Here is a 26,924-nt window from a genome sequence, read left to right as displayed (position 1 = left end):
CCAAACGATGTTGTATATCCTAGGTTTTACCGAAATCAATTGGTAAATGTCCGAAATTCGGACATTTACCATCAGTAGTCTGCGAAACCTAGGATTTACCGGTAAATTCTAGGTTTAACCGGTATTCGTACTTTTACCATAACATATATATTATTTAGGTTTATCTTCACTGAGATAGATAACAACTACTGGAGTGCTGACTCCGCTTCAAATGCCCAATTGCTTATTTTTTTGTAAATAAAATTAATGGTACCTAGTGCTTTAAGTACTTTTGTAACTAATGCTATTCTAAAGCTTCATGAGATAGGGATTCGTATATAAAGCGTAACCTGCGATGGAGCTCGTACCAATGTTCAGTGTTTCAAAAACTTGGGTTGCAATTTTAATCCTGATGATCCGGATTTGAAATGTAAATTTAATGCTGGTAATTTAGAAGTCAATATTATATTTGATGCGTGCCATATGATCAAACTTGCAAGGAATTCTTTGGCTGATAAAGGTGCTTTTAAAATTAATAATAGTCTTATAGAATGGCAATATATAAAAGCATTAAGTAATTTACAAAGTAATATTGGTTTGAGATTTGCAAATAAATTGACATCACTACATTTAAATTACAGGAACAATATTATGAAAGTTAGGTTGGCAGTTCAGACATTGAGTAGTGGTGTAGCTGATGCAATTGAATATTTAAAAAATAGAGGAGATATGCAATTTCAAGAAAGTGAATCAACAGTTTACTTCATTAGACAAATTGATAGATTATTTGGTATATTAAACTCTAGAATACCCTTTTCAAAAGGCTTTAAAAGCCCTATTAATAGTGGTAATATTAAGTCTATTGAAACTGTATTCGATAGTACTACTGAATATCTAAAAAACTTAATGGTAGAAGAAAGGCCAATTTACACTCATGCCAGAAAAATGTTTATTATAGGATTTATCACTAGTATGAAAAGTACTTTAGAAATTTCATATAAACTACTACACAAAACTCAGAATCCTTTTAAGTTTGTTCTCACATATAAACTCTCACAAGACCATCTAGAACTATTTTTTAATTGTGTTCGTTCAAAAGGAAGGTGTAATAATAATCCCAACTGTTAGCAATTTAAAAATACTTCGAGACAACTATTATTTACAAAAGATATAACTGTGCAGAATGGTAATTGTTGTGATTTTGAAGCATCTGACAGTGAAATTTTGGAATTTCATTCAGAAAAAAGAAGTATAGAATTTGTACAAAATGAAACAACAGAATCTGATTCAGAAGATGAAAATGGCATAAAAATATTTTTAGATCAACTGAATAATACACATTTAGGAGAATATGTTAATGAAATATTAAATTACATTTCTGGTTATATTGTTAAAAGTATTATGTCAAAAGTGGTATGTGACTTTTGCATAAATATGTTAATGGAAAATCAATTTGACTATAGTTATATCAATAATTTAACATTTACAAAGTCAGTAAGTAGAGGTAAATTAATTAATGTATCAAAATCAGTCATATTAATTGTACAACATTTGGAAAAAGTATTCCAGGTTATTGTTGTCAAAGAAAACAATTTTTTTAATAATGTAAAACTAAATGTTATAGAATGTGCTAGAAGAAGTATACTAAGTAAAAATACACTATTTTTTTTCCTGGTACACACCCTATAAACGTTGACTTAGGGACTCCTAGTCAATAGTCATGAATATATATTATTTAATTTAATTAGTAAAACTTTTGTTAATATTAGAATGCGCCATTTTGAAAAAAAAATTTAATATATGTCGTGTACTTAAAAATAAATCTTCCTTAAGAACCAAGTTATTAAAATTAATTTTATTTAAAAATTTGTAAATAATTTAAATTTGTATTTATTTATTTTTAATTATTATTATACATTTTATTATATTTGAATTACTGATCTTGATTATGAATATAATTTTTTTTCTAGTATACCTAATCATTTCTTTAGTAATTTCTCTTTATAAATTATAAATATTTCATATTAAATTATTAAAATATATCAATATAAAGCCAACATCAAGATAACAATTTTAATACCAAATTCGATCAGTTACAATCATTTTGTGACTGTAAAACGTTAAGTTGAAGTTTACTAAAATCCAGTGTTAAGTAATGTGCATTTAAATATGTTGCCATTCGGTGGTGGGGGTAACGGTATTAGACACGGCTCGTTTTCTGTTACATTATGAGCATAGTGAGTCGGCGCTCCAGTAGTTGTTATCTATCTCAGTGTTTATCTTAAATCGTAGTTATCACTGTGATAATTGATAACAAAAAATGTTAAAACTAAAAAGTTAAAACATTATATTTTAGTTAGAATCATAAACATTTTTATTTATTTAATTAATTCTTAAAAATTATAAACTCCAAATTAATATGCAGTTTAATAAGTAACAGTGTATTTATTTTAATGCGTTGGTATTAAATTTGCCATGACAGGTTTTTATTATTTTGTAATCGTCGGTCATGGTGACAATCCCATATTTGAAATGGAATTCATGTCCAGCAAAGAAGTAAAAGTATGTTATAAAATCAATTAATATTGATGTTATCTAATTATGCACTTTTGTTCACGGAATTTGCAATTTTAGTTTGTTTATAACTTGCTTACTTTAATGTATATAAATTATCTATCAGCCAGTGGCGGATTAAGCAATTTGCCGCTGTCTCAAATTATAATAAAATATTATAAATACATTTTATTTTTTAAGTTCGGCAAATTTGCGCTCCAATCATCTAATTACTTTGCCTGTAGGGTAACTGTAGCTCATAAATTGTATTAAATAACCTAATAATATGATGTATATGATAAAGTTCTTCGAGTATTCGATTTTATAAGACGTATTTGTTCAGAATTTAAAAATCCTACTTGTATTACACTCTTGTACAAACGATACTGGACTATAGTTTAGTTATATTGAAACCTTATAGAATTGGACTAATTAATAAAATTGAACGTGTGCAAAAACGATTCTTGAGAGTACTGGTATTTAGGACCAATAAAACCAGCGTCTTGCTTGAACAACTGGAATCGAGTCACTTAAAAATAAAAATAAATTTCATGATGTATCTTGGTTTTATAAATTACTTAATTCTCTAATTATATGTTCTGAATTACTTAATCAGATACTTCTAAATATTCCTCAAATTAATACTCGTGTGTCAGAAATGTTCTATTTGCTCATTTATCTCCAAAATTATAGTAAATTCGCACCGATCAACAGAATATTTATTTCAGGTAATTCAATGAATAACTGATATTTTTCCATGACAATTTAGCCAGGTTAAAATCATTTAATTGTAAATGGTACTATTAAATATTAAAAATTAAAATATTAAATTTAATATTGATACTAGGATAAGTATGTGATGTTATGTATTATATTTGTTTGTTCTAATTGGAAAAAAAACTGTTTGAAACTCAAATTGTTATAAAAATACTTATAAAAACAAAAATAATATAATTTAAAAATACAATTATGAAATATGCCAGTATTATTTTGTTAATTTACATTTTAGACATATAAAAATTATAGGTACTTAACTTTTTATAATACATTAAATTATTAAAACTTATTGTAACAACTATTTAATTTGTAGGTCATACATTATTAATTTAAAAGTAATTATTTACCTAGCAATAATAATTTTTATGATTTTGAATTTGTAAATTGCTGTTTTATATAAATAATTAAGTTTAATCGAATCATTATTTTATGTAAATAGTTATGCTATATAATTTTTAATATGTTATAGAAAGAAGACCACAGCCATTTAAACCAGTTCATAGCTCATGCTGCCCTAGATCTGGTTGATGAATTAATGTGGAAGTCTACATCTATGTATTTGAAAACTGTAGACCGATTTAATCATTGGACGGTGTCAGCTTTTGTTACAGCCAGTCGAATGAGATTTATTATGGTACATGACTCTAAAAATGATGAGGGCATAAAAAATTTCTTCACTGAAGTATATGAAATGTTTATAAAGGTAAATATGAATAAAAGAATAAAATACTTTTTTCTTTTTTCTTATATTATCATTGACCTTATTCTTGTATAATCTGTCTATGTATATTATATAAATAATATAGCTTACATATTGTATACCTAAATATAAAAAATATTATATAATCTATTTATTGTTATCCACAAACTTATCTTTAATGTTTACTTTATACTTGCTACCACAAAAAAAATGATTTTTCATATATTTTTTCCTCTAATTTATTTTTATGATGATTCAGATACAGTAAATAAAATAACTATTAGGTTAGGTAAAATTTCTAAATTAAGAAATTGTTTTGCTTACCTCATCAAACCACAATAGTAGGTAATATTAATCATTATAATTATCTTAAGAAATTTTAAAGGTCAGACCACACTATCCGTTTTCATAGATCACATCACTGTTCAATTATTTCAATGTACAATGTTCTGTTATCTTTCAACATGATCCCAATGCAATATGCTGAATTCAAATTTAAAATATTGTTTTTAATGGCAGTGGGTTTAATAACTGTTTTTAACATGTCTGGCTTTGGAATCCAGATGTGTAGATAATAATATAATAAAAAGTATAAACGGATGATCAGGCTGGTAAATCACAATCTGATTAGATGCATCTGTTTTCAACCAACATTACAAATGCATCTTAAATGGATAATGTGAACCTAATTTTTTACCTATAAATTGAAATTCATGAATTGCTTTTAATCCATACAGGATTATTAAAACTAATAACTATGTAGCATATTATTAATATAATATTATACTAATAGACTTTTTAGATAATATAACCATTTTTAGCCTTTGCTATCTTTACTTAATAATACTTACTAACTTATTTGTTTAATTTCAGTATGTAATGAACCCATTCTATAAGCTAAACATGCCAATCAAATGTGGATCATTCGACAAAAAAGTACAGTTCTATGGTCGTAAATATTTAGTCAACTAGTATTTTATAACAGATACATTTATAATTGTGATCTTTTTTTTTTCATGTCAAAATATAAACTAATTTATTCTTTATTATTTTATCAATTGTTATTTTTAATACATTTTGAACATCTTAATTGATAGATACATTTTGTAAAGATATTTACATTTATATTTTATATTATTCTAATGATTCTAAAGATGTATTAATTAAATTAAACAGTAAACACTATGGTTCATTTATTAATAAGTACTTAAACAATGAAAATCAGTAACTAAATGTGGTTAAACTAGTTTACTATAACTTATTAATTATTATTAACAATAATGTTCATCTATAATATTAATAAGTAACATTTTGATGATACGTTTAACTTCAATGATGCCATTTTACATAATTGCTTGAGTCATATGGTACCTGTGAAACATTATAGTTTTGAAATGTTACATGATATAAATATTACCTATGTTTTTATTAATATTAAACTATTTATTAAATTAAGTAACATTATGAAATTGATATTATTATGACTATTATATTTTATCAAATTATTATTAACAAAATGTTTACATTATATGGATTTTAAGTTGTGTAAAATGGATAAATTTACTGAATTAACTTCATTCAAAATAGTTTTTGAAATACATCATAATCGGATAATAATATTACAAATAATCACGTGATCACATAAATAATGCAAAGAATATTTATTTCTCCAAGTATAATTATTTTGTAACTGAAATATAATATTTATTATGATAATTTAATATAACTTAATAATATATTTATGTTTTTAAATTTAAAAAATGACAAACAATCTATGTTTAAATTACCTATAAAATGTAACTAATCTAAATTAAGATATCTATAATTATTTGTTATTTTAATTTTTAATAGATTATTTTATAAAATTACAAGTATATTTGAGGAATAAAATATTCAAAATTTGTTATATACCAATATGATGGTTATAAAAAGAGTTGAGTTAATTTATGGCTAATTATTACCTTTTTATTTTTAATTAATTAATTCATAGAAGATGATGCTCTATTGCCCTACTGAGTACTGTTCATGAATACAGTTAGATTATTAAAGGAAATCAAAATGCTTCATGATAAGAAATTAATTTAGATTTAGAACATGCCATTTAATATTAATATATAAACATTATATTTCATGTTACCTGTATTATTTCAATGTAAAATAAACTTACTCTTTCATAGTCGTCTATTTTCGGTTCACTTTTACTCATTTTTCTAATTTTTCCATAATTGTTATCGAACATAGAGTATCCAACAAATTTCTTACCAACAAAAAACTAATAGAAAACAATAAATGTATATTATTTTAATATCATTAAATAATATATAAAAATGTTGTTTAATAACTACTTTAACGTACCCCTCCACAATTCTGCCAGCGATATGTAAAAAATAATTAAATAATTATTTATACAGACAAAAAGTTATAACAATATAGTATCAAAATCATTTTAAAATAGTAAATAAGTAATCGCATACAGACAGAATATATTATTAAGTTGCGACTTTGTACAATAAATTCAATACAAGCCACTTGATACAACTCATAGATTTCCATAAACTGTTTTTGTATCATATATTTATTTTTAAATTGTGGAAGAAGATCTACTTACAAATTATAATCAATTCATATTTTAGTATATTATAACAGAATATAACAATTTTATTGTGTTATTATCTTATATGCTTATCGATTGAATATCAGAACTTTTAACCAATAGCTTATGCTTTAATATTGTATTCTTATTTTATTAAAATCTAAACAAAATAATATATTAAATTAGAAGTTTAAATGTTTTAATAACTTATTGTCTTATTATCTATTAGTAACCCCACCTTATCATACCTTAAACTACAGAAATCTTCAAAAAAATTTTAATCAAAAAATATAAAAATAAAATTAATTACACTTTGACTGCTGATTGCCTATATGACTATATATCTATACATAATCACAAATCACATTTATAAGTTTTAGTTTTACCTTGTAATGGGCATCAGCCCCCCCCCCCCACCAAGAATTATAGGGTAAATGCATGTGCTTATAAAATATATTAGTATTAACTTTATTTTAGCTTACAATATAAAAAAATATAATGTTTCATATAAATCAATAATCATTCAAATCAGTTGTAAAAACCAATAGAAACAATAAATAATAATTAAATTAAAAAAAAATTGCTTTAAAACATTTTTAGGAATTTTAAGTTAGGGGGAGGGGCTACTTAAAGGTCTAATTATGCCTATGAATTCAAGGCACCAATTTATAGTAATTTATCAATGTATTAGTAACTTCTATTTACTAATTACAGTATACTTTACTAAGATTTATGCATTTTTTAAATAATCAAATACAATTGTTTAATACTCACTCTACTGTCCAATTGGCACATCTATAAAATATTAACATATAATATATTTGTAATAAATAACGATAAAAATATCTACAATAACACCAGTATATTTATTAAGTTATTGTAAATTATGTTTGTATTTAAGTATTCCTACTTTCTATTTTATTTTTTTATCCAGTTAAAACTTAATTTTTCATTTGATTTTATAATGAAATTTAATGAAGGTAGTTTTCTTATTTGACGCATTTTCATAAAAACATTTAAATTAAAAATTAATAATTAACATATAGAATTTTGTAGAAATTGAGTAGGTAAAAATGGTAAAACTGTAAAACATAATTATATAACAATTCACTAATTACAATGCTAGAAAGAGTAATACAATAATTAAAACATAGGTAGTAGTTATAATAAGTTAATTGGCTGTTATTTAGTTATTATAATAATATCTAATAAATCAATACAATAAAAACTAAATAAAAAAAATAATAATTAAAAGGTAAATGGTAGATTATAATTAATACAACATTTTAATGTATTAATTAGTATGAAAATATGCTTATAAATTAGGTAACTTTTATTTCTTCAACTTACATCACTGTAAAAAATTTAAGTTTTTTTTAGAACATACTGAAGTATAATATTTTATTCGCATTAAGTTCTATCAGTTTGTATGTAACTATCAGTATTAATATCATATCTCATTATTTTCTAAAATTTAAATAAACCGCATCTAATTAAAAATATAAAACAATAAAACAGCGCAATAGTAAAAATATTAAAACATACTTATTTATGAATATAGTTTTAAAAGGTAGGTTGAAATTTTACATTGAATTTTAGAACAGTCTTGGAAAGATTTAATTGTTTTAAATTAAACATGAAATTCACCTCTAATATTACCAGACAAAAAGTTCTACTGAATAACTTAACAAATATACGTCATGTAAACATTTTAAGAAATAAGAAATAATTTATATTATAATATCTATGTTAAACTTACCAGCTAAGTATTGCCAAAATATCCATAAAAATGATTGCCAAAACAAAATAAAATAATGTTAATTTAATGTAGATACCTATCTGTTATAATTATGTTATATTGGAGATATAAATATTTTCCTTATTTTATTTTTTTTTAATATTAGATATTTTAATTCTAGCTATTTAAAAAAATAGCTACTCTTGTTTTAAATTACAAGAAATTAATTTGTGTATATATTTTATTTAAAATCATACAATACACAATACGTACCTACCCACTCATACACGCAGTAAAACTTGTTTGAAATAAATTCACAAAATATTAAGGGCATTACTTATTAGTATGCATAAATTTAGCAGCGTTTATCATAGTCCATTTAATTTTTATTGCATATCATTACTAATTGTACAAAACACTTTTAATTAACTTTTCAACAATGGCAAAATTCTTATAAACTCAAATATGTTCTGCTCTAGTTAGTCATTAACAGATGGAATAGATACACACAATATTATTCTATTATATAATATATATAAGAAAAATTAACATCAACTATTTAGTATTTTGATCATATTTCTAAGCATCTACAATACACATTTATATATCTGATAATATATAGACTATACATTTAGTATGTAGCTATATCTTGATAGTCAACATATTTTTATTTAATTAATTATAATCTATTTTATGTGCATGGGTCTTATGCTTGAGCCCAGTAAATAAGTAAGTATTTAATATTTAGTTAAAATGTCTGCAGATACAGTTATGTGGTCATAATTTTATTTTTTAAATGTTTTGACCTACTTACAAATTATTACTACCAAATATTTGTTACAAAAAATATTAAATCGAAAAATTTTAACTAACTGGTACATACCTACATTTTTACTTCATGTATACCTAGTAGTTATTACATGAAACAACTAAATATCTATCTTTCTATTTATAATATTTATAATGTGTGTACCTATATACATAGACAACTTTATAAATACCTATCTACTATTGTGTAATTACTAATTAGTAGTTGCTAAAATATTTTATTATTATTATTATTTAATATGATGTACATTATTTGAGCCAATTAATCAACTAGTACATCTACCAAAGTGAAAAAATTAGTTATTAGTATAAATAATGTAATTCAAATGTTTTAGAGATTTAAAAAATTCCAACTAGGTATTGAAAACAAATATTTACTCATATATATATGGATAATACAGTAATATATATATATATATATATATATACATAATTTTTATATAGGTAGGGACCTACCTATTATATTATTAAATGTAATTCTGTAATTGATACTTTTTAATCAACAATTCAAATATAATATGAGCTATTTTATAAAATGTACAAAATATTCATTATCTAGATAGGTAGGTAACCCATATATTAATTTTCGTTCAAAAATATATAAACGAATATGTGTTTGTATAATACAGTAGGTAGGTGTACAAAAAGTAAATAACTTTTTGCGAACAATTTATTAACTTATATTAATTTATTACCTTCTACTCGTACAATATAAGTTACATTATTGTGATATTTTTCAATATGTTTAATTTAATTTACTGTAATGATAATAGATAGCAGATAAGTAATTAATTTATGAAATATAGTACCTATACCACCTACCTATGTACGATACACATCAAATATGCATCATACTCATAGGGTATTAGTTTTATTACCTACTAGTTAATTTCAGAAATTTCTAATAGACATTGTATTTTATTTCTGAAATATAATCATTTAAAAATAAAAACTAAACATGTATAATTTTAATACTTACAACATCTAAAAAAAAAAAAATTATGATTTTAAAAAATACCTTTTAAATAGAATATACAAAGGTATAAACTATGTTATGCAGATACATCAAATGTAATATATTTAATATTTTTTGAATTAATTAAATACTTCTAGTTATGGTTATTCAAGTAAATCTAAATTAGGTACATATTTACACTAATAATCAAATTAATATTGAATAAGAGCATAAGGCCATGGTGCATGACACTAATACATAACTAATAATAATTAATTATTTCTACTCATTAATTATTACAATATGTTTATATATTATGACATCATACTATAATATAACTATCGTCTATCACAATACCCTTAAGAAAAAACTATTAGAAATTATAATAGGTACACATTATTAACACAAGTTATAATAGTTGTATTTTATGAAAATTAAATAGAAAAAAAAATTATAAAATATTACAACTAATGTTGGGGAGTATTAACAAATTTAAATTAGTTTGAGTAACAGGGTTTTCGACCTTTTTGGGCGGACGATTGAAAATACTTAAAATTCACTATGAACTTAGTAGAACTTTGATTACCCAAAAAAACTAGTTATAGTACGATAACGAACGTGCAATATTACCATATAATTTAACTAGCTTATTTATTAGTTATCGAACGATTGGCATTACATTTTTTTTAACTGAAAATTTAAGTGTAACAAATAAGAATAATAGTAATATTAGGTTATACTATTAGGTTATATTAGGTACATAATATACAAATAAAATATGTGATACAAATTTATAATATAGTCATAAATTATAATAATTGTCTTTTAAAAAGTATGGCTATAATATAAGTTATGAATAATTCCTGGATAGCGTTAACCAATGCTAATATATATATATAATATAGGTATTCTAAATATTTCAATAAATTAACAGGTGTGTAAATCACATATTAAATGTTTTTTTTTAAATTCGTTAATTCTTATTTTTTACTTTATTCTGCCGTAGCACAGTAACTTAAAAAGCACAATAAAATACATCATTGACTTTCTTATGACTTAAAAATTGTAAACCAAAAATGATTTAAACCACTTTCTGTATCATTAAACTTTTTAAATACATTCTGAATCTGATTTTCAATATTTATTTGGACAAGTACCGAATATATCTAGTGTGCAACTGTCTGATAAAAATTAATAAATAGATATGGTAACCACGAAGTAAAAAAAAAAATCGGAAAAAATAATATTAATCGAGAGTTCTCCATCCTATTAGTGTATATTAGGTACTAAAACTTCCGATCTCAATCATATTTTACCAAATAACAGTACCTATAGTTGTAAAATATAAACCTATAACAATGAATTAGATAATCACATAAGCCAAGTAGATTATAGATACCTAACATACAGGTTACCAGTATTGAATCAAATATAGATAGGTACCTAGTTACTTAAAAATCGTATTTTGCACTTTATAAACTGTTTTATGAAAACCATTAAAATATTTTATGAAATATTGTTTACACTTTACATTGTTAAAAATCCGGTAACTTAAAGGAATTACGAAAATACATTTATTATACTATTATTATACTATGGTCCATGGATATATTGTACATATCTTGAGATGGTGAACTTGTGTCATAAAATATGTAGGTCACTAAAAACGAGCTTGTTGTCTATCTTTGCACATATTATTTTTCTTTATTAAAAAAAATACGTTTCTAGATTAACAAAATAACAGTGAGCAAAGAAATGAAGCGAAAATGCCTACTTTCACGATATAAAATGCATTTATGATATTAAGTTCTTACTCTAATATAGCAATACCATTCTAAATACTTACTCTGCCTCCAAGGTTAGACTAAAAAATCGTTCAAAAACATATTTTTACACAATTAATAAAAATATAATAATTTTGTAGGTAGATATAAGCAACTTATTATAAATAAAATAATATGTTTAATAATTTGCGAATTTGTTGTTTATTTAAAAGAAAAATATTATAAAACTAGTTCCTAGTCAGTAAATATTATCAGTACAACAAAATACAATTAGTGAAATAACAAAAGAATTCATTCTCGTTTTTATAATTCATATCATTTGTTTTATACGGATATTTTAAAAATGTACTATACGAGAAATTACCAGAAAGTAGAATTTGCTGTCAGTAAACAATTACTACATAGGCAGGCAATCTTTTGTTTTGTATTTTTCTTTTTATACCATAAACAATGGTAAAAATTATTTAGTACAGGTGTACCCTTAAACTGTAAAGATGAATAATTATTAATCGTGAACATTCTTTGAAATTTGTTTAAATATTAATCTCACACTTTTGCGAGTTACTTATATAAGTTATACATTTTTAAAGATTCTTCTAAATAATAAAATATACTCTAATATAATATGATGACCAAAAATATATTACCTATTCTTATACTTAAAGAAATATATAACCTAAAATAAATGTAAAAGGTGTAAATTTAATGTCTAAATAATAAACAATATGTACGTCAATGACTATGAAATTTTGAATTTTCGCAGACATGTTATGACATTCGATAATCAACAGCATTAAGTTACATACAATAGTTTTATATTATTAGTATTTGCGTGTATTTAAGTTTATTGTTATAGTAATAAATAATAACAAATCACTTACTGCTCGTTTCCATTCTGATGGGAATAAACGTTTTATCTCTCTGTAAGCTGTATCTAAAATAATGAAATAATATAAGTAAGTGTAGGTACGTATATTTAAAAAATAAGACATTTTTGACCTAAAAAAGTTATTGGTAAGCATCAATAAATATTAATTTAAAAGTTAGAATATATTATTATTATTTTACATTTAAACCTGCAACTGATGAAATACTCAGACATACCATTAAAGTATAATTCTAAGCGGATAACATTGTATTACAATATATACATAATAGTCATAATACACATACCTATAATACGGAAATGAGAACGGAAACAAAAAAGTATTATATGAGATATCATACATTAACAACAGTTATAAAATAATGTTTCCATTTTCGGTAAAAAAGTAAAATAAGCCTAAAATTAAACCAAACCTTATATTGTATAAATAAACTAGCTGTATTACCCGACTTCGCCCGGGTTAAAATTAATCTATCTTTCTATCGTTTTCCATTTCAGTTGAAATGTATAATACAAACACAATATTATTACAATGATTAATTTTATGATTTTCCACTACTTAATTCTGGGCATGTTTTTGATGTAAACGCATAAAACTGGAGACAGATTCAACGAATGCTTATTAGCTGACGTAAATCCTACATTGTTAAGATTGGTATTCTCCGTTATGTGTTTACATTAAAAATATGTTTAAAATTAAGAAAGCAAATCATAAAATTAATCACTGTGATTGTATTCTTAAGTGATTACTTATTATCTGATTTTTTTTTAAATACATTTATTTTTTATCTATTTAAAAATGTTTATAGAATACCGTATTTCTATTAATTATTATTGTAATTTTATTTGTAACCGATGATTATCTTTTAAATAAACGAACAAAACATTTTTAATTTTCATGAGCCAAAACATATGTGATCTACTTATTACAGGTGTTAAAAAATATGCTATAAGCCTATAAACATTTCTAGTCTCTGCAAGAAATATATTGATATTACTTTTATTGAAAATGGTTCAATTGTTTTTAAGCCTATAGCAGAGGATAAGCAAAGAAACATTCATTTTTATACATACGAATAGATATTACCATGATAATTAATAACTAATGAATAATAGTTAATACCCTAAACATAATTGATTGTAGAATGGTAATTGTATTTATTATTTATAATGATATACTCGTATGTATATTTTTTTGTGTAAATCATCAATTTATGACTTATATTATCTTTCGGAGTAGTAAAAATGCTTCAATAATTTTCAAATTTGAGGGTGGTTTCCGAGGTAGTTAAATAAAATAATTTTTTTTAAAGACATTCCGAGTACTTAAAAAATGTTGAAAAAAACTGGATAATTAAACAAAAATAACTATTATTTATTTTGTTGTAATTCAAAAAATATTATTTTTCGGGAGTGTTGGGACACCTACTTCGGACTAGAACATTTTTCCATTAGGTACATTTATTATTATTTACTAATTAGTAATTGCTATAGGTATATTTATGGTGTTCCAAATTCAATTAAACATATTATATTCACAAACTCGGGATGCAAGACAGAAATGCAATACCTGTATAACTATACAAACCATAAAATGTGTTACCCACGAACATTTATTTATGACTGTAGCAGTGTAGCCATACAGTTATTATAATATTATATTGTCTTTAATATTCTCATAAGTAATATTTGAAAAACTGAGACGTAGGTAACAGGAGTCAAAACGAATATAGTATTTATAAAGTAATTCATCTATTCATCAAAAAAATAAAAATGCATCAGCAATATAACTAATAAAAATAAATGTATTGGTATATTATATATTTTTAAATTTGCTGGTAACATAATAATCATATAATATTACTATTCCTTTGTATTTCAGTATAAAAATATGTCTATCGTGTTCTATAATTACTTATTTACTTCCAATTACGTGAAACGAAATCAATTATGAAAATAAATTTAAACTCTTAATAAAATCGTCTATGTATTCTATAACGCCTTTTTAATGTTATTTTTATTAATTTATAAACTACTTTATAGAATTATAAAAATAAAAATAACAAAATGTTAAAAATTGTAATTTAAAATTTAATCTTTAAAAACATGAAAATTAGGTAATACGGATAATAATAATTTTAGGAGTATAATATTATACAATTTAATTTAAGGGGTTTATTTAGGTAATTTCACTGTGACTTATGGATGTGTTGTGTGACATGCGTGCCCAAATAACTATTTATTTTATAATCCATCGCTTCGATATCGTTTATTTGGTTATCTAATTGATTTCCCCTTAACAAAAGCCTCGAAAAAATTGCCTAAACAATTTATTAAGTATCATCGTTTGTTCAAAATGTCCAACTCATTATTTGCATCTGGATAATTCAATTTTTTATTTGTCAAATCAGATAATATTAACTTCTTATCGAAATATTAATAATAATAAACTGTTGAATAATCAGTTTTTATTTATTATTATTATTATTGTTTTAAACAACTTGAACGTGTACAAAATGCATAATATTATACGTACTTTTTACTGCTTCAAAAATAATAAGAAATACCTATTACCTATATCTTTGATTTTATAACATGCAGTCTGCAATATCCATCTTTAATATTTGATTTTGCAATTTTATTAAAAAAAAGTATAAGTTTTTACTTAGGTAAAAAGTAATAAGCGAATCCTATATTTTTCTTCACATAATTCACGTGATACAATATGATGGTATAATAATAGTATATAAATACGATTTTAAAAATAATTTTTATCGATTAACTTTATAAAAATGTTGTACATAATATATAAATCAATTTTTGTACAAATTTACAATTTACTTTGAAAATAATAACTGCATAATTTTGAGTAATTATATGAAATTAAAATATTCAATTTACAATCAATAATAATATTCTTTATGCTACCGATAAATGATAATTACAATGATAATTACTCTATTAAAAGGTAAAATTAAGATTTTACGGCAAACTACAGTATCTATATTTATAGCTATTACATTAATTATTAGAAGTTAATCAAATAAATAATCATAGTACATATATGCCATAATGCTATAAAGTATATGCTTTATACCCTTTGAATATTGAATATAGTTGTTAAAATGCATTAATTACTTAGAATGTAATAACCTACTAGTGTTTGTACAGAAATTAATACTTATAATCCTTTATTAGATTGTCTATACCATCATGGTTACAAACATTAGACATTAGTAATTACTTATAATCTATATGAGTGTATAAAATTCTTAGAGTTGTAACTTTCAAATGTTTATATAGTTTTAGACTTTATTAGGTAGTATTTTTTAATTTGTCTAAACTGTACTATATTGTCGATAATATTCTTGTATACATCTAATCATGACGATAAAGTATACAGTACTCAAAGTTAAATCAGCTATAAACAAATAACAATTAATCCATATATTTTAAATATAAATTGTATTTAAGCATTTTTTATTGCAAAAGCCACAAGCTGTATTATAATTATAATTAGCATAGTGCATTCGGACGAAATATTAGACAAATATTTAAAATGTTATTTGGTGAAATTTAAAATTTATTTAACATAATATTTTACATATTTAAAAATAAATACGTAACTGTATATTTTATAATTTCTATAATTGTTAGCCAGTAATTTAACTGCTGAGGCTTATTTCAATTAAAAAGTTTAAATAATATAGGTAGTAATAAAATTGGTTTTAATTTAGTTGGTATCTACTGCTTGTATATTTGAATATTATTATTTAAAGTACAATAACTACATCAAAAGTTGAGATTCAAAACCTTTTCATTACAGTATAAGTAATATATATTAGGTATTAATAATTAATAATTGTAGTCCAATGTGAAAATATAATTTTTATTTCAAACGATGTTCTCTTAGGCTATAGTTTGTCAATAACTATAAAATTAATAAATAATTTAATTTAACTTTAGATTGATGAACATTTAATCGATCTAAAAACATTTTTGTTAAAAACAAAAATATATATATACATTATTTCATCGGATAAACACAGCTTACTTTGACGTTATGACAAAATTCTATCTTAATTTTCAACATAACTAATGTGTACATACTTCATAATTCATTTATGTACTGTAATAATTGTCAGAAATTAATTTGTGTTTGAAATGTTATTGTTGCTTGAGGCAAAATAATACATATGAAATAAGTTGACTGGTATTTAATCCTTAAAAATCGTAAAACTAAAGGCTACGTCCATTGCAATATATAATCTGCATTTGGATATGAATATAAGTTTTTAAAATAGCTATAATATTATATTTTAATTTAATTTTATATATAACTACAAATTGATATATGAGGCACTGAAATTTAAAAACGCAAAACAATATTTATTTGGATATTAAGACGTTGCAAAATATACGAAACGATTTGCCTGGCCAACATGCTAAAACGGTATCTGATGTTCCCAAACTGTGATATAATAATAGATATAAAAAAAATAAAATAAAATTAGGTATGTATGCTGTCCAATATCTAACAAAATAATTAGTCAAAACAAAATACAAAATTACATGAAATAAAATAAAATATAAATCGTTGGAAATAATTTAAAATATCTAGAAAACAGAAATAATTATAAACCATCCGAGAATCGGCCACACCCGTCTACACGTGGACACCTCATGCAAAATCAACCACTGACCTAGTGCACTTCATCTAGAGTCGTACTGACGGAATGCAGATCCAATAATAAACAAGAAATAAAGAACTAAAACAATCAAAACTTCTTAAAAGTGAGCGGAAACGATTGTCAACCAAAACTCAGAAGTCATCATCTAATTTTTTAAGAGTATTTACCAAAATAAAAAAATATATTCAATACAATAACTACAAATTGTTATGTTACTTATTTTATTATTATCCAGTTGCGTTATTATGTAAAATATAATTTTAATGAAAATTTAATAATCCCTGCGGTCGAAGCTTATCATTAATAAAAAAAAAATTATAATAAATAATAAAAATATCTAGACTGATTAGATGTTCTATAAATATGATCTTGAGCCAAATATGAAATAATCACAGTAATAAAACAATTTAAATGAAAATTTAGTTTTAAATTATTTGATAGGTATATATAGGATTCTATTTATTAACACAATCATTCTTATTATAAAGTTATAGTCTTAGATATTATATTCAATTCAACGCTAAAATAATTTAATGTGAATAAATATGTGCTCTATTTAAACCAAATTTAATGATTATAAAGCACCTAATCCTGTAGAGTATGGAGCATAGAAATCATAACTAATTAACTTACACTTTCAAATTTAAATTCAACAGAACTTGCGGTAGATATATTATCATTTTAAAAATTGTACTTATTTTTACATAGCACGTATTAAATTAGTACTTTTTAACCTAACTTAATCTTTTTATTTTATATAATTTGAAAATTACTTTTGTTTTCAATACATTCTTTAGGTACAAGATATTATAATATTGATTAAAATGCTGAAAATAATTCTCAAAATACACACTTGCCCACAATGAGTATATGAATACTTAAGTAAATTATGTTTTCACTAGTTGACCTAAAAATTGTTGTATTAATATAATTATTATTGTAAAATGTTCTGTCTTCATAACACACAGTAGAGGAAATTTTTATTTATAAAAATCTTGGATTCTTTCTGAATGCTAACATATACCATAATGTTTATTTTTTTATTGATGAAAATATATTAAATAAAATATAAATACAATAACAACACATAATATATCAGATTAAAAAGAGAGATAATATTATTATCAATAGTATATAATTTTGGCTACCTAACCTACCTATCTATTTTTATGTAAACATTAATTACAGAAATTCTTAAGACACATAAATATTTAATATAATATTCATAATGTTGTCAATATTTATTTATAAGTTGTTTTAAGGCTTTTTAAGGTTTTATTTGTGTTAAAGGCGGTAAAGCATATTTAATAATTATATTATGCGATGCATATATTAGATATGTTTATTGTACCTATCACTAAATATCTTACTTTCCTAGTATGAATATTTTAAAGAATGCTATAAAATTTGTTAATCAAAAAATAAAATGATTTTAAATGTTAATTTATATTTTCTATGTTTTTAAAATGTAATTTTATTATAGCCATTTATAGAAACATGACGGGTAACTTGAAACATCCATTAAATCTAAATCACAATGTATAAAAAAGAATATTTTAATTATTTAGGGATTATAATATAAAAATAATTTAAAAATGCATACATTGAATAAATTGTATGAGTGAATGATACAGTTTAATATATGATCATAAATTATTATCACGAATTTTAAAATTCATCAAAATGGTCTTGGTGCCGAAGTAAATGTTAAAATCTTTATCGAAAAAATAAAAGAATAGTACAATATTAAATTTTAAATTAACATTAATCACTTAAAATGTTATTATGAATAATTTAATAGTTATGAGTAGACTAATAGTTTGATAGTTTAATTTTTTTTAAATTATTCACTTATTTAAAAAGATTTAAATTAATTTAAATTAATACCTACAAAAAAAAAATTATTCATTTTCAATGTAAATATTTATAATATAGCTCAAAATGTTAATTATACTTATGATAAAACAAACACATAAATTCAACATCCATATTATATTAATATATTAAAATAACCACATTCGTATTTTAAACATAATACATTAAAATATAATTTAAGATCGAAAAATAAATACCTTGGAGATGACAGTCCAAAAAATTGGACGACGAAAGTCCAAAAATTACAATATAAACTACTGCAAAGCTGATGTGCTGCATGGTTGGACCTAGGCTTGAGTTTACCAAATGAGTGTCACTCACAAGAAGTGTTCAGTTTTTACACCGACAGTGGCGCAACCGTTCCACAACTTTGGCGCATACCCTCAGTATATTATATGTATACCAATATAGATGAACATGAATAACGAATCGACTGTACCGAAAATGTACCCTTTCATATTTTGAATTTGGAAGTATAATTAGTTGTTTGTAAATATATTGTAATTTAAACGATGCATATAAAAATAATCAAAGTTTAGTATTTATATTATATTATATATTTATATATTGTATAAATAATAAATTAAATAATTTAAATCTTAAATTAATAACATAACATTTAACTCGTATTAACTGTAACTGTTAATCGTTTAATTGTTTTAAATAAATGTTTGTAAAATATCATACTCGAGTTGTAAAATAGTTTGCTTGTACTTAATTTGCATGTTAAAAGTTTGATAAAATGACGTATTGTTCTAGTCCAATATTATTAGACTTGAAACAAGCGGAAGCAAGCGATATTACATTATATACCTAATATTTGTTTTGATAAACGCAGTTAACATTATTAGTTTAATTAATTATTATCATAATTCTGTCTTGTTAATTAATTTATACATTTTAGCAGTTTAATATACGTTATTCGTATTTATATTTTCTGAAATTAAATCTAAATACTATAAATCAAAATTTACTATAATATAGGTATATTAGACTCAAGATAGTAAGCATATAATATATTACAGATTTTTTTTAATTTGTGTTGAAAAATAATAATTATACATTGCGATATCACATTAAAATATATTCATAAACGTAATATAACAAAATAGTATTTTGTAAATTCAAGCCTGTTGACCTAAAATATATACCTCACAATTACTTAATATTATAAGTGCCAACTAGACATTTTCCTAGGCTTAAACATTTAAATTTAAATAATAAATTCAGTTTAATATGTGATCTAATTAAATTATTTTTTATGATGATGAATTTTAATTAGGTAAATATAAAATCAAATAAAAATCAAAATGTAACTGCATAAAATAAAACATTGCTATTTGCTTTCTATGCATTTTATAACTAACAAATATAATTTAGAATTTCAATTATAATTTTAAACACTATTTAAGACCATAAATGTGTGATATAACAGTATGATGGTTTATATATTATTTTAGTTTAATTTTAACGGCAAAAGATTTTTCATATTAAATGTGCCTATTATAAAATAGATGTATAATAAAATACACTTATGACATTAAAATAATAATTTTATTGTATAATATTTCTAAAAATAGTAACAAATAATGAAATAACAATTTAAGTTACAATTTTAAAACAAAAATCTTTTAGAATTTGTGGAAGCTAAAACTTTAAAATAGCTACTAGTCACATTTAATATCTACATTCCTACCATAGAGAAATTAAACGTAAGCGTAACGGAGCATTTTAATCAAATTTCTGTGTTGTCTTTTGGCCTGCTCACAAACCTAAAATAATATATACAATTGTTATCGGCTAATTTCAGCATTAAAAGATATACAATTTCGAAATATTTTAAGTTATACACTAAACGAACTTATTTAGGCCGTCTTACTGCATGCCGCTATTGACTTCTTATAAGTTAATAACAAAAATATATGATATAATATTTTAATATGTTCGTTGATTTTGGTAAAACTTAACATTTTTACTAGATTATAACTTATAACTAGGTAGTAGTTACCTTCTCCGTGTAATATTCTCCTGAGCAAAATGGTACACTGCTTACACAAATGAACAATATTAATATGTTAAATGTTTGTATAAATCAAATTTCAATATTATTCCTATTTCCAAATATAACCTTAATCCTTTGAATACGAATAATAGCATGAAATTGATATCTTGATAAATTATTCTAAAAGCACGTACGATCATCCAAATTTTCAATAATAACGATAACGACAGAAATAACCTATGCCTGTCTATTCCTCCTAACAATATAATCCACATACTATGCAAATTTAAAATCCCTGTATAGTTATAACTATAAAACAATCGCTAGGCATACGATTCAATAGTATATTAATTACATATTAAGACCAAAAGCCCCATATTAGGTACCTAAATCTATAGGTAATAATAAATTCGATGGGTATCATATAATTTTCTCTATACCCCAAGCCAGGCCACAGGATATGAAATTAATCTTAAAAAAAGTATAATTTAATATTTATCAATTCACTTTGTCTTCGAATTAAGACCTGTAGCTAGTAGGTATTGACCATACTTGTTTTTTGTACTATGGTATCTCATTATAATAATTAACAAATAAAAATATATTAACATGTTCACAAACTAAATTTACTTAACTGAAATATTATAAAATGTTATAAATACATCAATAATTAACAAAGTGTATATTATGTATAATATAATATTATAATAGAGTCACAATGAAAGTACCTAAAGGCCAACATGAATCCTAAAAAATGATATTATTTAGGTACTGTTGAAACTACGCATTACTATACTATTATGAAAGTTTTGCACTCGATTAATTAGAAGAAAAAAGTTTATTTTTTCATTAATATTTAACGGTCGACCGATCACTAAAACAAATGCACATGTATTTATGTATAATATTACATTTGAAAATAACATATTATACTATATACACTGTGGTTTCGATATCATTAAAATTAATAATAGAAGAACAAATGTATTTTTATAATAGATATCCTTTGCCTGAAGTAATATATTGAATTTTCGTTTTCAGTAACACGATAGTGTCAGTGATAAGAATCCTTTATGTGTAATAACATTTTGGCTTGGGTAGGTTGTAGGTATAGACTATATATAATACTTATTCGTCATTAAGCAAGCATAAAAGACAACATTTATCACTCAAATTGATCAAATAAATATCGTGAGCAGTATTTCACACAATATAAAATAATCACATAAGATATACCTATAACTAATTTATTATTTTATTATGAATTATAAATAATATAAATCAATTTAAAAACACATAGTTCGAAATTTCATACAAATGCGCATGGTGATTAATCGAATTAGTACATAATGAGAATATGGCATCAATTAGTAATTAAATTGTACCTATGACAAATAACAATATCATTATCATTATTATTATTATATCTATGTACAAAAAAAAAGGGCTCAGCTCTGTTAGCTAGTAAAAGTATTTAAAATAAAATGAAATGAAATAAAACAATAACGTTTGAATATTAAATTAAAATATTATCATGATTTTTTTTTTTTATTGATCATGTACCAATCTAATCTTTATGAATAATGTACAATAGTTTTACGTGAAAATAAATCAATGATTATTAATTAAGTAGTTATATAATTACATAATAACATGATTTAATTTAGTATTACTTATACAAAACGAATAACTTTTAACCTTCTATCGGTCGCGCGGTTTTTTTTTCATATTTGGTCGCGCGGGGTAAAAATTTTCCAAAATGTATGTATTTTGATGAACAACCGTATTTATTTATTTAAAATTATACATTAAGTACATTTTAATATTTAAATCCAAAATTGTGTTTTTTTTTTCAAATTAAATTAAATTATAATATTAATTTTATATATATTCTTGTTTTATTTACATTTCTTCACAGCAGCTTGGACACATTTCTATGAGATGATCACGGCAAATAAGTCTTGCACAATTTGTGCATACTTTTGTTGTCTTTCGATCCTTATTTCTGTCACAAAAAGAACATCTCCCTGATTGTCGAATTCGTTGAATTTCCTCTGTAGCATTTACATGAAATCCATATTTTACAATTTTATTTTTTATTTCCTTTGGTAATGATATGATAGTGCAGCGATATTCCATATGCTCCTTCATCAATTCTCGAGATAAACATTTCAAAAAATCAAGACGTGTCTTTTTGTTATTTGGGCAGTTTTCTTGATATATTATTTGAGCATTGACACCTCCGATGTTTAGCATAGAATAAAATACTGTCAATGGCCATCGGAAACTTTTCCTAGCTACTGTATAATTTTCCGTCATGCGATCCATGTTATCGACGGCGCCTTTGGTGGCATTATATAAAGTAATTATTTCCGGCTTTCTTGCTTCATTCGTATTTGTATCAATTGCTTTATCAAAATGCATTGTTGAAAGAACTAAAACAATTTTATTTTTTTTCGGCATGTATGAAACCAACGTTTGATTTTTACTAAATGCAAAGTACGAAGATGTTATAATTCGGTGTTTTGTTTGAGTAAACTCGGGGGGGATCTGTCTTTTATTTTTCCGTAAAGTACCTAGTAGTGAAAGTTTATGTGTTTTTTGTAAATCGTTAGCTAACTCAACACTGGTAAACCAGTTGTCAGTAGTTACATTTCTACCAGTTTTTGAAATCGGTTGAATTAACCGTTTGACAACACTAGCGGCACCATTATCAACTTTGAACGGCCCATCAGGTTGTGTACCAGCATAAATTTCAAGATTTCCTGTGTAAAAATTTAAATTGTCGCAGAGGGCAAATATTTTTATTCCATATTTTGCTGGCTTACTCGGTATGTATTGACGAAATGAACATTTTCCACGGAACGCTTGTAATTTTTCGTCGATGCAGGTATATTCAGACATGGAGTAGGCCGTTTTACAACTGCTCACAAACATTTCAAATATTGTCCGTATATGTGTTATTTTATCAATTTTATGTCGTTCACTTCGACCTCGAACGTCATCAAATCTAATGCAACGGAGTATAAACCGGAATCTTCGTTCTGACATTACGCACGAAAATAGTTCTGCCCCTGTTCCATCCTTTTTCCATAAATCTTCCGAACTTCGGTGTCCACATTTTATAGCACCTAAGTATACATACACAAAAAAATTGAAATAAAAATAATATGGCAAATATAATATGATATAATTATAATATTTTATAATAATATATATAATATAAATATATTATAATTATATATTATATATATTTATTATATTTACCTATCATATAAAGAATTCCAATGACAGCTTTTATTTCTGCAATATTTGTGTCAGAAGCATCTCGTTCCCTCGTAAAATTTGGTCGTACCTTTTGGATGTATACGTTCGTATATTTGACTATAATTTCCAACATAGATTTTGGAAAAAAAATATACCACGAATCTACTATAGTTTTCGCTTGTCTCGAAGTTTCTTTTACACCTGATTTCTCGGTAAGAACATTCTGTGCATAGGCTCGTCTTATCTGAAGTGGTTTTTCACGGTTCCATTTAGTACCATCTTTACCATAATACGAATCGACCAACCGCATAGCCAAAGGTAAGTCGTCATCAGATTCATGATAACTTTTTTCATCACAAACATCAATAGTATCGCGTGTAATACCATTATCTTCATCCGAGTATCCCGACTGTTCCGTGTCTGTATCGTGATTCGAAACTTGTGATTGTTCAGCATCTTCATTTTCATCACTAGAAATATCACCCCAGATTTCCTCATCACTAGCATCATCTAACATTTGTTGAATACGTCGCCGTTGGAATTCGTCCATGTTGTATAAAAAAAATAATAATTGGTCGCACGGGGTAAATAATTTCCAAAAACGACACAATCAACGGTTAAAACTAACTGATTCACTAAAATAAGCTTTGGTCGAATCATAAATTCAGATAAACATGTTATCAACAGCTATACAAGATATAACGTAGGCACGTTATCGTGGGAAAGTTTTACTGATGTTTATATTTAGACTGGGAGATTATTTACCCCGCGCGACCGATAGAAGGTTAATAATTACTATATTAATATATATACTTACTTGGTTAATTTGTTTGTAACCGTGATCGTATTTAATAATTATGTCGTAAGGCATAATTATAAGGGGCAGGCGTCAGCATTTTATAAAAGTTTTAAACTCTTATAAGATCAGAAAAGCTTCTATTTTCCCATAGTAATCCGTGTTCGCAAGACATTTTTTTTAGTTAAATACGTGTTAAATTACAACTAACATTAAAGAGTAAAGGTCGCCTGTGGACAAATCCTTCAACAACGTAAAAATATAATATGAAAATCCGTATCTACATAATATATTCATAAATAATCGTTGATAAAAAAGTATATAGTTTGATGGTACCTATTGGACGTTCAAAATGTGTTTTATTATTACCACACTACTAACTCATCGTATACGCAGAACATAATGTTTTATAATTCTAAATATCATGTTCTAAGTGATACGAATAACAAATAGTGTAATCGCTTTACTTCAACAAGGTTGTTTTGTTTTATTCAGACTAAAATGAACCGATGCAAAATGTCAAAGACGTCGTTTATTTTCTGTACACTAAATGTAACCAAATTAATTTTATATGTATACGCATGCAAGAGACATCGATTTATAAATATTTTTCAATATCCATATAATAAATTCACGTGACATTCAACATTATCCCCCGAAAATAAAAATCACATAAATAATTGGGAACACAAATATTGAATATTATTTAATTAAACCCCGCGAATTTGTGATCTGTTTTGTTCTCATATGCACGCGGACGACGAATATTGTCAGTACTCATTATAAAATATAGGTAACGGATTATTAACGAACATACTTATTAATTTAATTGAATCACGAATACAATGATAACCAACGAGATATTCCTTAATTGGATCGTTCGTTTAACAATGTGACCGTCGTCGTATTATTTAGAGCAAAGTAGACACCGAAGACTGAAATTCTATTAATTAACATACTTCGCGCGCATATTTTATACATATGATATAATATTATACTCGGTAATTTATCAAGAATGATATAACCCAATATTTTTTCTACAATGATGTGTTTAATCAAACTATGATTTTTAGAATTCCCAAGTAGGCATACTAAAAGACTACACTTACAAATGTGTTCTTAGATTTGTATAAACTTCTATTTTCAAATATGATCGGAGTATTAGACCAATGTTTTTTGGAATATCTCCATACGACCGTACCACTCTACTCCGCTTATCTAAACTTTGAATACTTATAAGTTATAAACTACGTTAAATAGTTTAGATATTTTAGGTATAATTTGAACAAGATGTCAAAAAGAAAAGAAAAAATTATTTTAAAAATGGTAAATTTAATAGTGTTGTCCAAACTTCAAAATAATGAAAACTGAATTTTGACAAATTAAAATTTAAAATACTACCCACTACTCACCTAGTACCTAGGTATTGTTATATTTTTGATTAATTAAACGTTTTATTTTAATTTTTGATAGCCTTACAATGTACGCTTAAACGCGTCA

General features: G+C 24.1%; 2 protein-coding genes across 2 annotated transcripts; one reads left to right on the top strand and one right to left on the bottom strand.

The window, feature by feature from the left end:
• The first annotated feature begins 2,292 nt into the window (after positions 1-2,292).
• Positions 2,293-5,058, top strand: LOC132917880 (trafficking protein particle complex subunit 2). Its single transcript, XM_060978854.1, has 3 exons — positions 2,293-2,541; positions 3,779-4,012; positions 4,883-5,058. The coding sequence occupies exons 1-3, from the start codon at positions 2,455-2,457 to the stop codon at positions 4,979-4,981; spliced, it is 420 nt and encodes a 139-aa protein (XP_060834837.1). The 5' UTR covers positions 2,293-2,454; the 3' UTR covers positions 4,982-5,058.
• Positions 5,059-23,263: 18,205 nt separating this feature from the next.
• LOC132925459 (piggyBac transposable element-derived protein 4-like) lies at positions 23,264-25,178 on the bottom strand. Its single transcript, XM_060989857.1, has 3 exons — positions 24,629-25,178; positions 24,393-24,492; positions 23,264-24,284 (listed from the first exon to the last, which is right to left on the bottom strand). Exons 1-3 carry the CDS (start codon positions 25,176-25,178, stop codon positions 23,264-23,266), a joined length of 1,671 nt encoding a protein of 556 aa, XP_060845840.1.
• Positions 25,179-26,924: the final 1,746 nt, after the last annotated feature.

Source organism: Rhopalosiphum padi, chromosome 1 (assembly GCF_020882245.1).
Source record: "Rhopalosiphum padi isolate XX-2018 chromosome 1, ASM2088224v1, whole genome shotgun sequence".
Lineage (NCBI taxonomy): Eukaryota > Metazoa > Arthropoda > Insecta > Hemiptera > Aphididae > Rhopalosiphum > Rhopalosiphum padi.
This window is presented reverse-complemented; position numbering and strand designations above follow the sequence as displayed.

Coding starts and splice junctions, on each gene's coding strand:
- LOC132917880 (XM_060978854.1), top strand. CDS start 2,455: ATGACAGGTTTTTATTATTTTGTAATCGTCGGTCATGGTGACAATCCC. Junction 2,542..3,778: donor TGTCCAGCAAAGAAGTAAAA/GTATGTTATAAA, acceptor AATATGTTATAG/AAAGAAGACCACAGCCATTT. Junction 4,013..4,882: donor TATATGAAATGTTTATAAAG/GTAAATATGAAT, acceptor GTTTAATTTCAG/TATGTAATGAACCCATTCTA.
- LOC132925459 (XM_060989857.1), bottom strand. CDS start 25,178: ATGGACGAATTCCAACGGCGACGTATTCAACAAATGTTAGATGATGCT. Junction 24,493..24,628: donor TGGAATTCTTTATATGATAG/GTAAATATAATA, acceptor ATGTATACTTAG/GTGCTATAAAATGTGGACAC. Junction 24,285..24,392: donor ATGTCAGAACGAAGATTCCG/GTTTATACTCCG, acceptor GTTTGTGAGCAG/TTGTAAAACGGCCTACTCCA.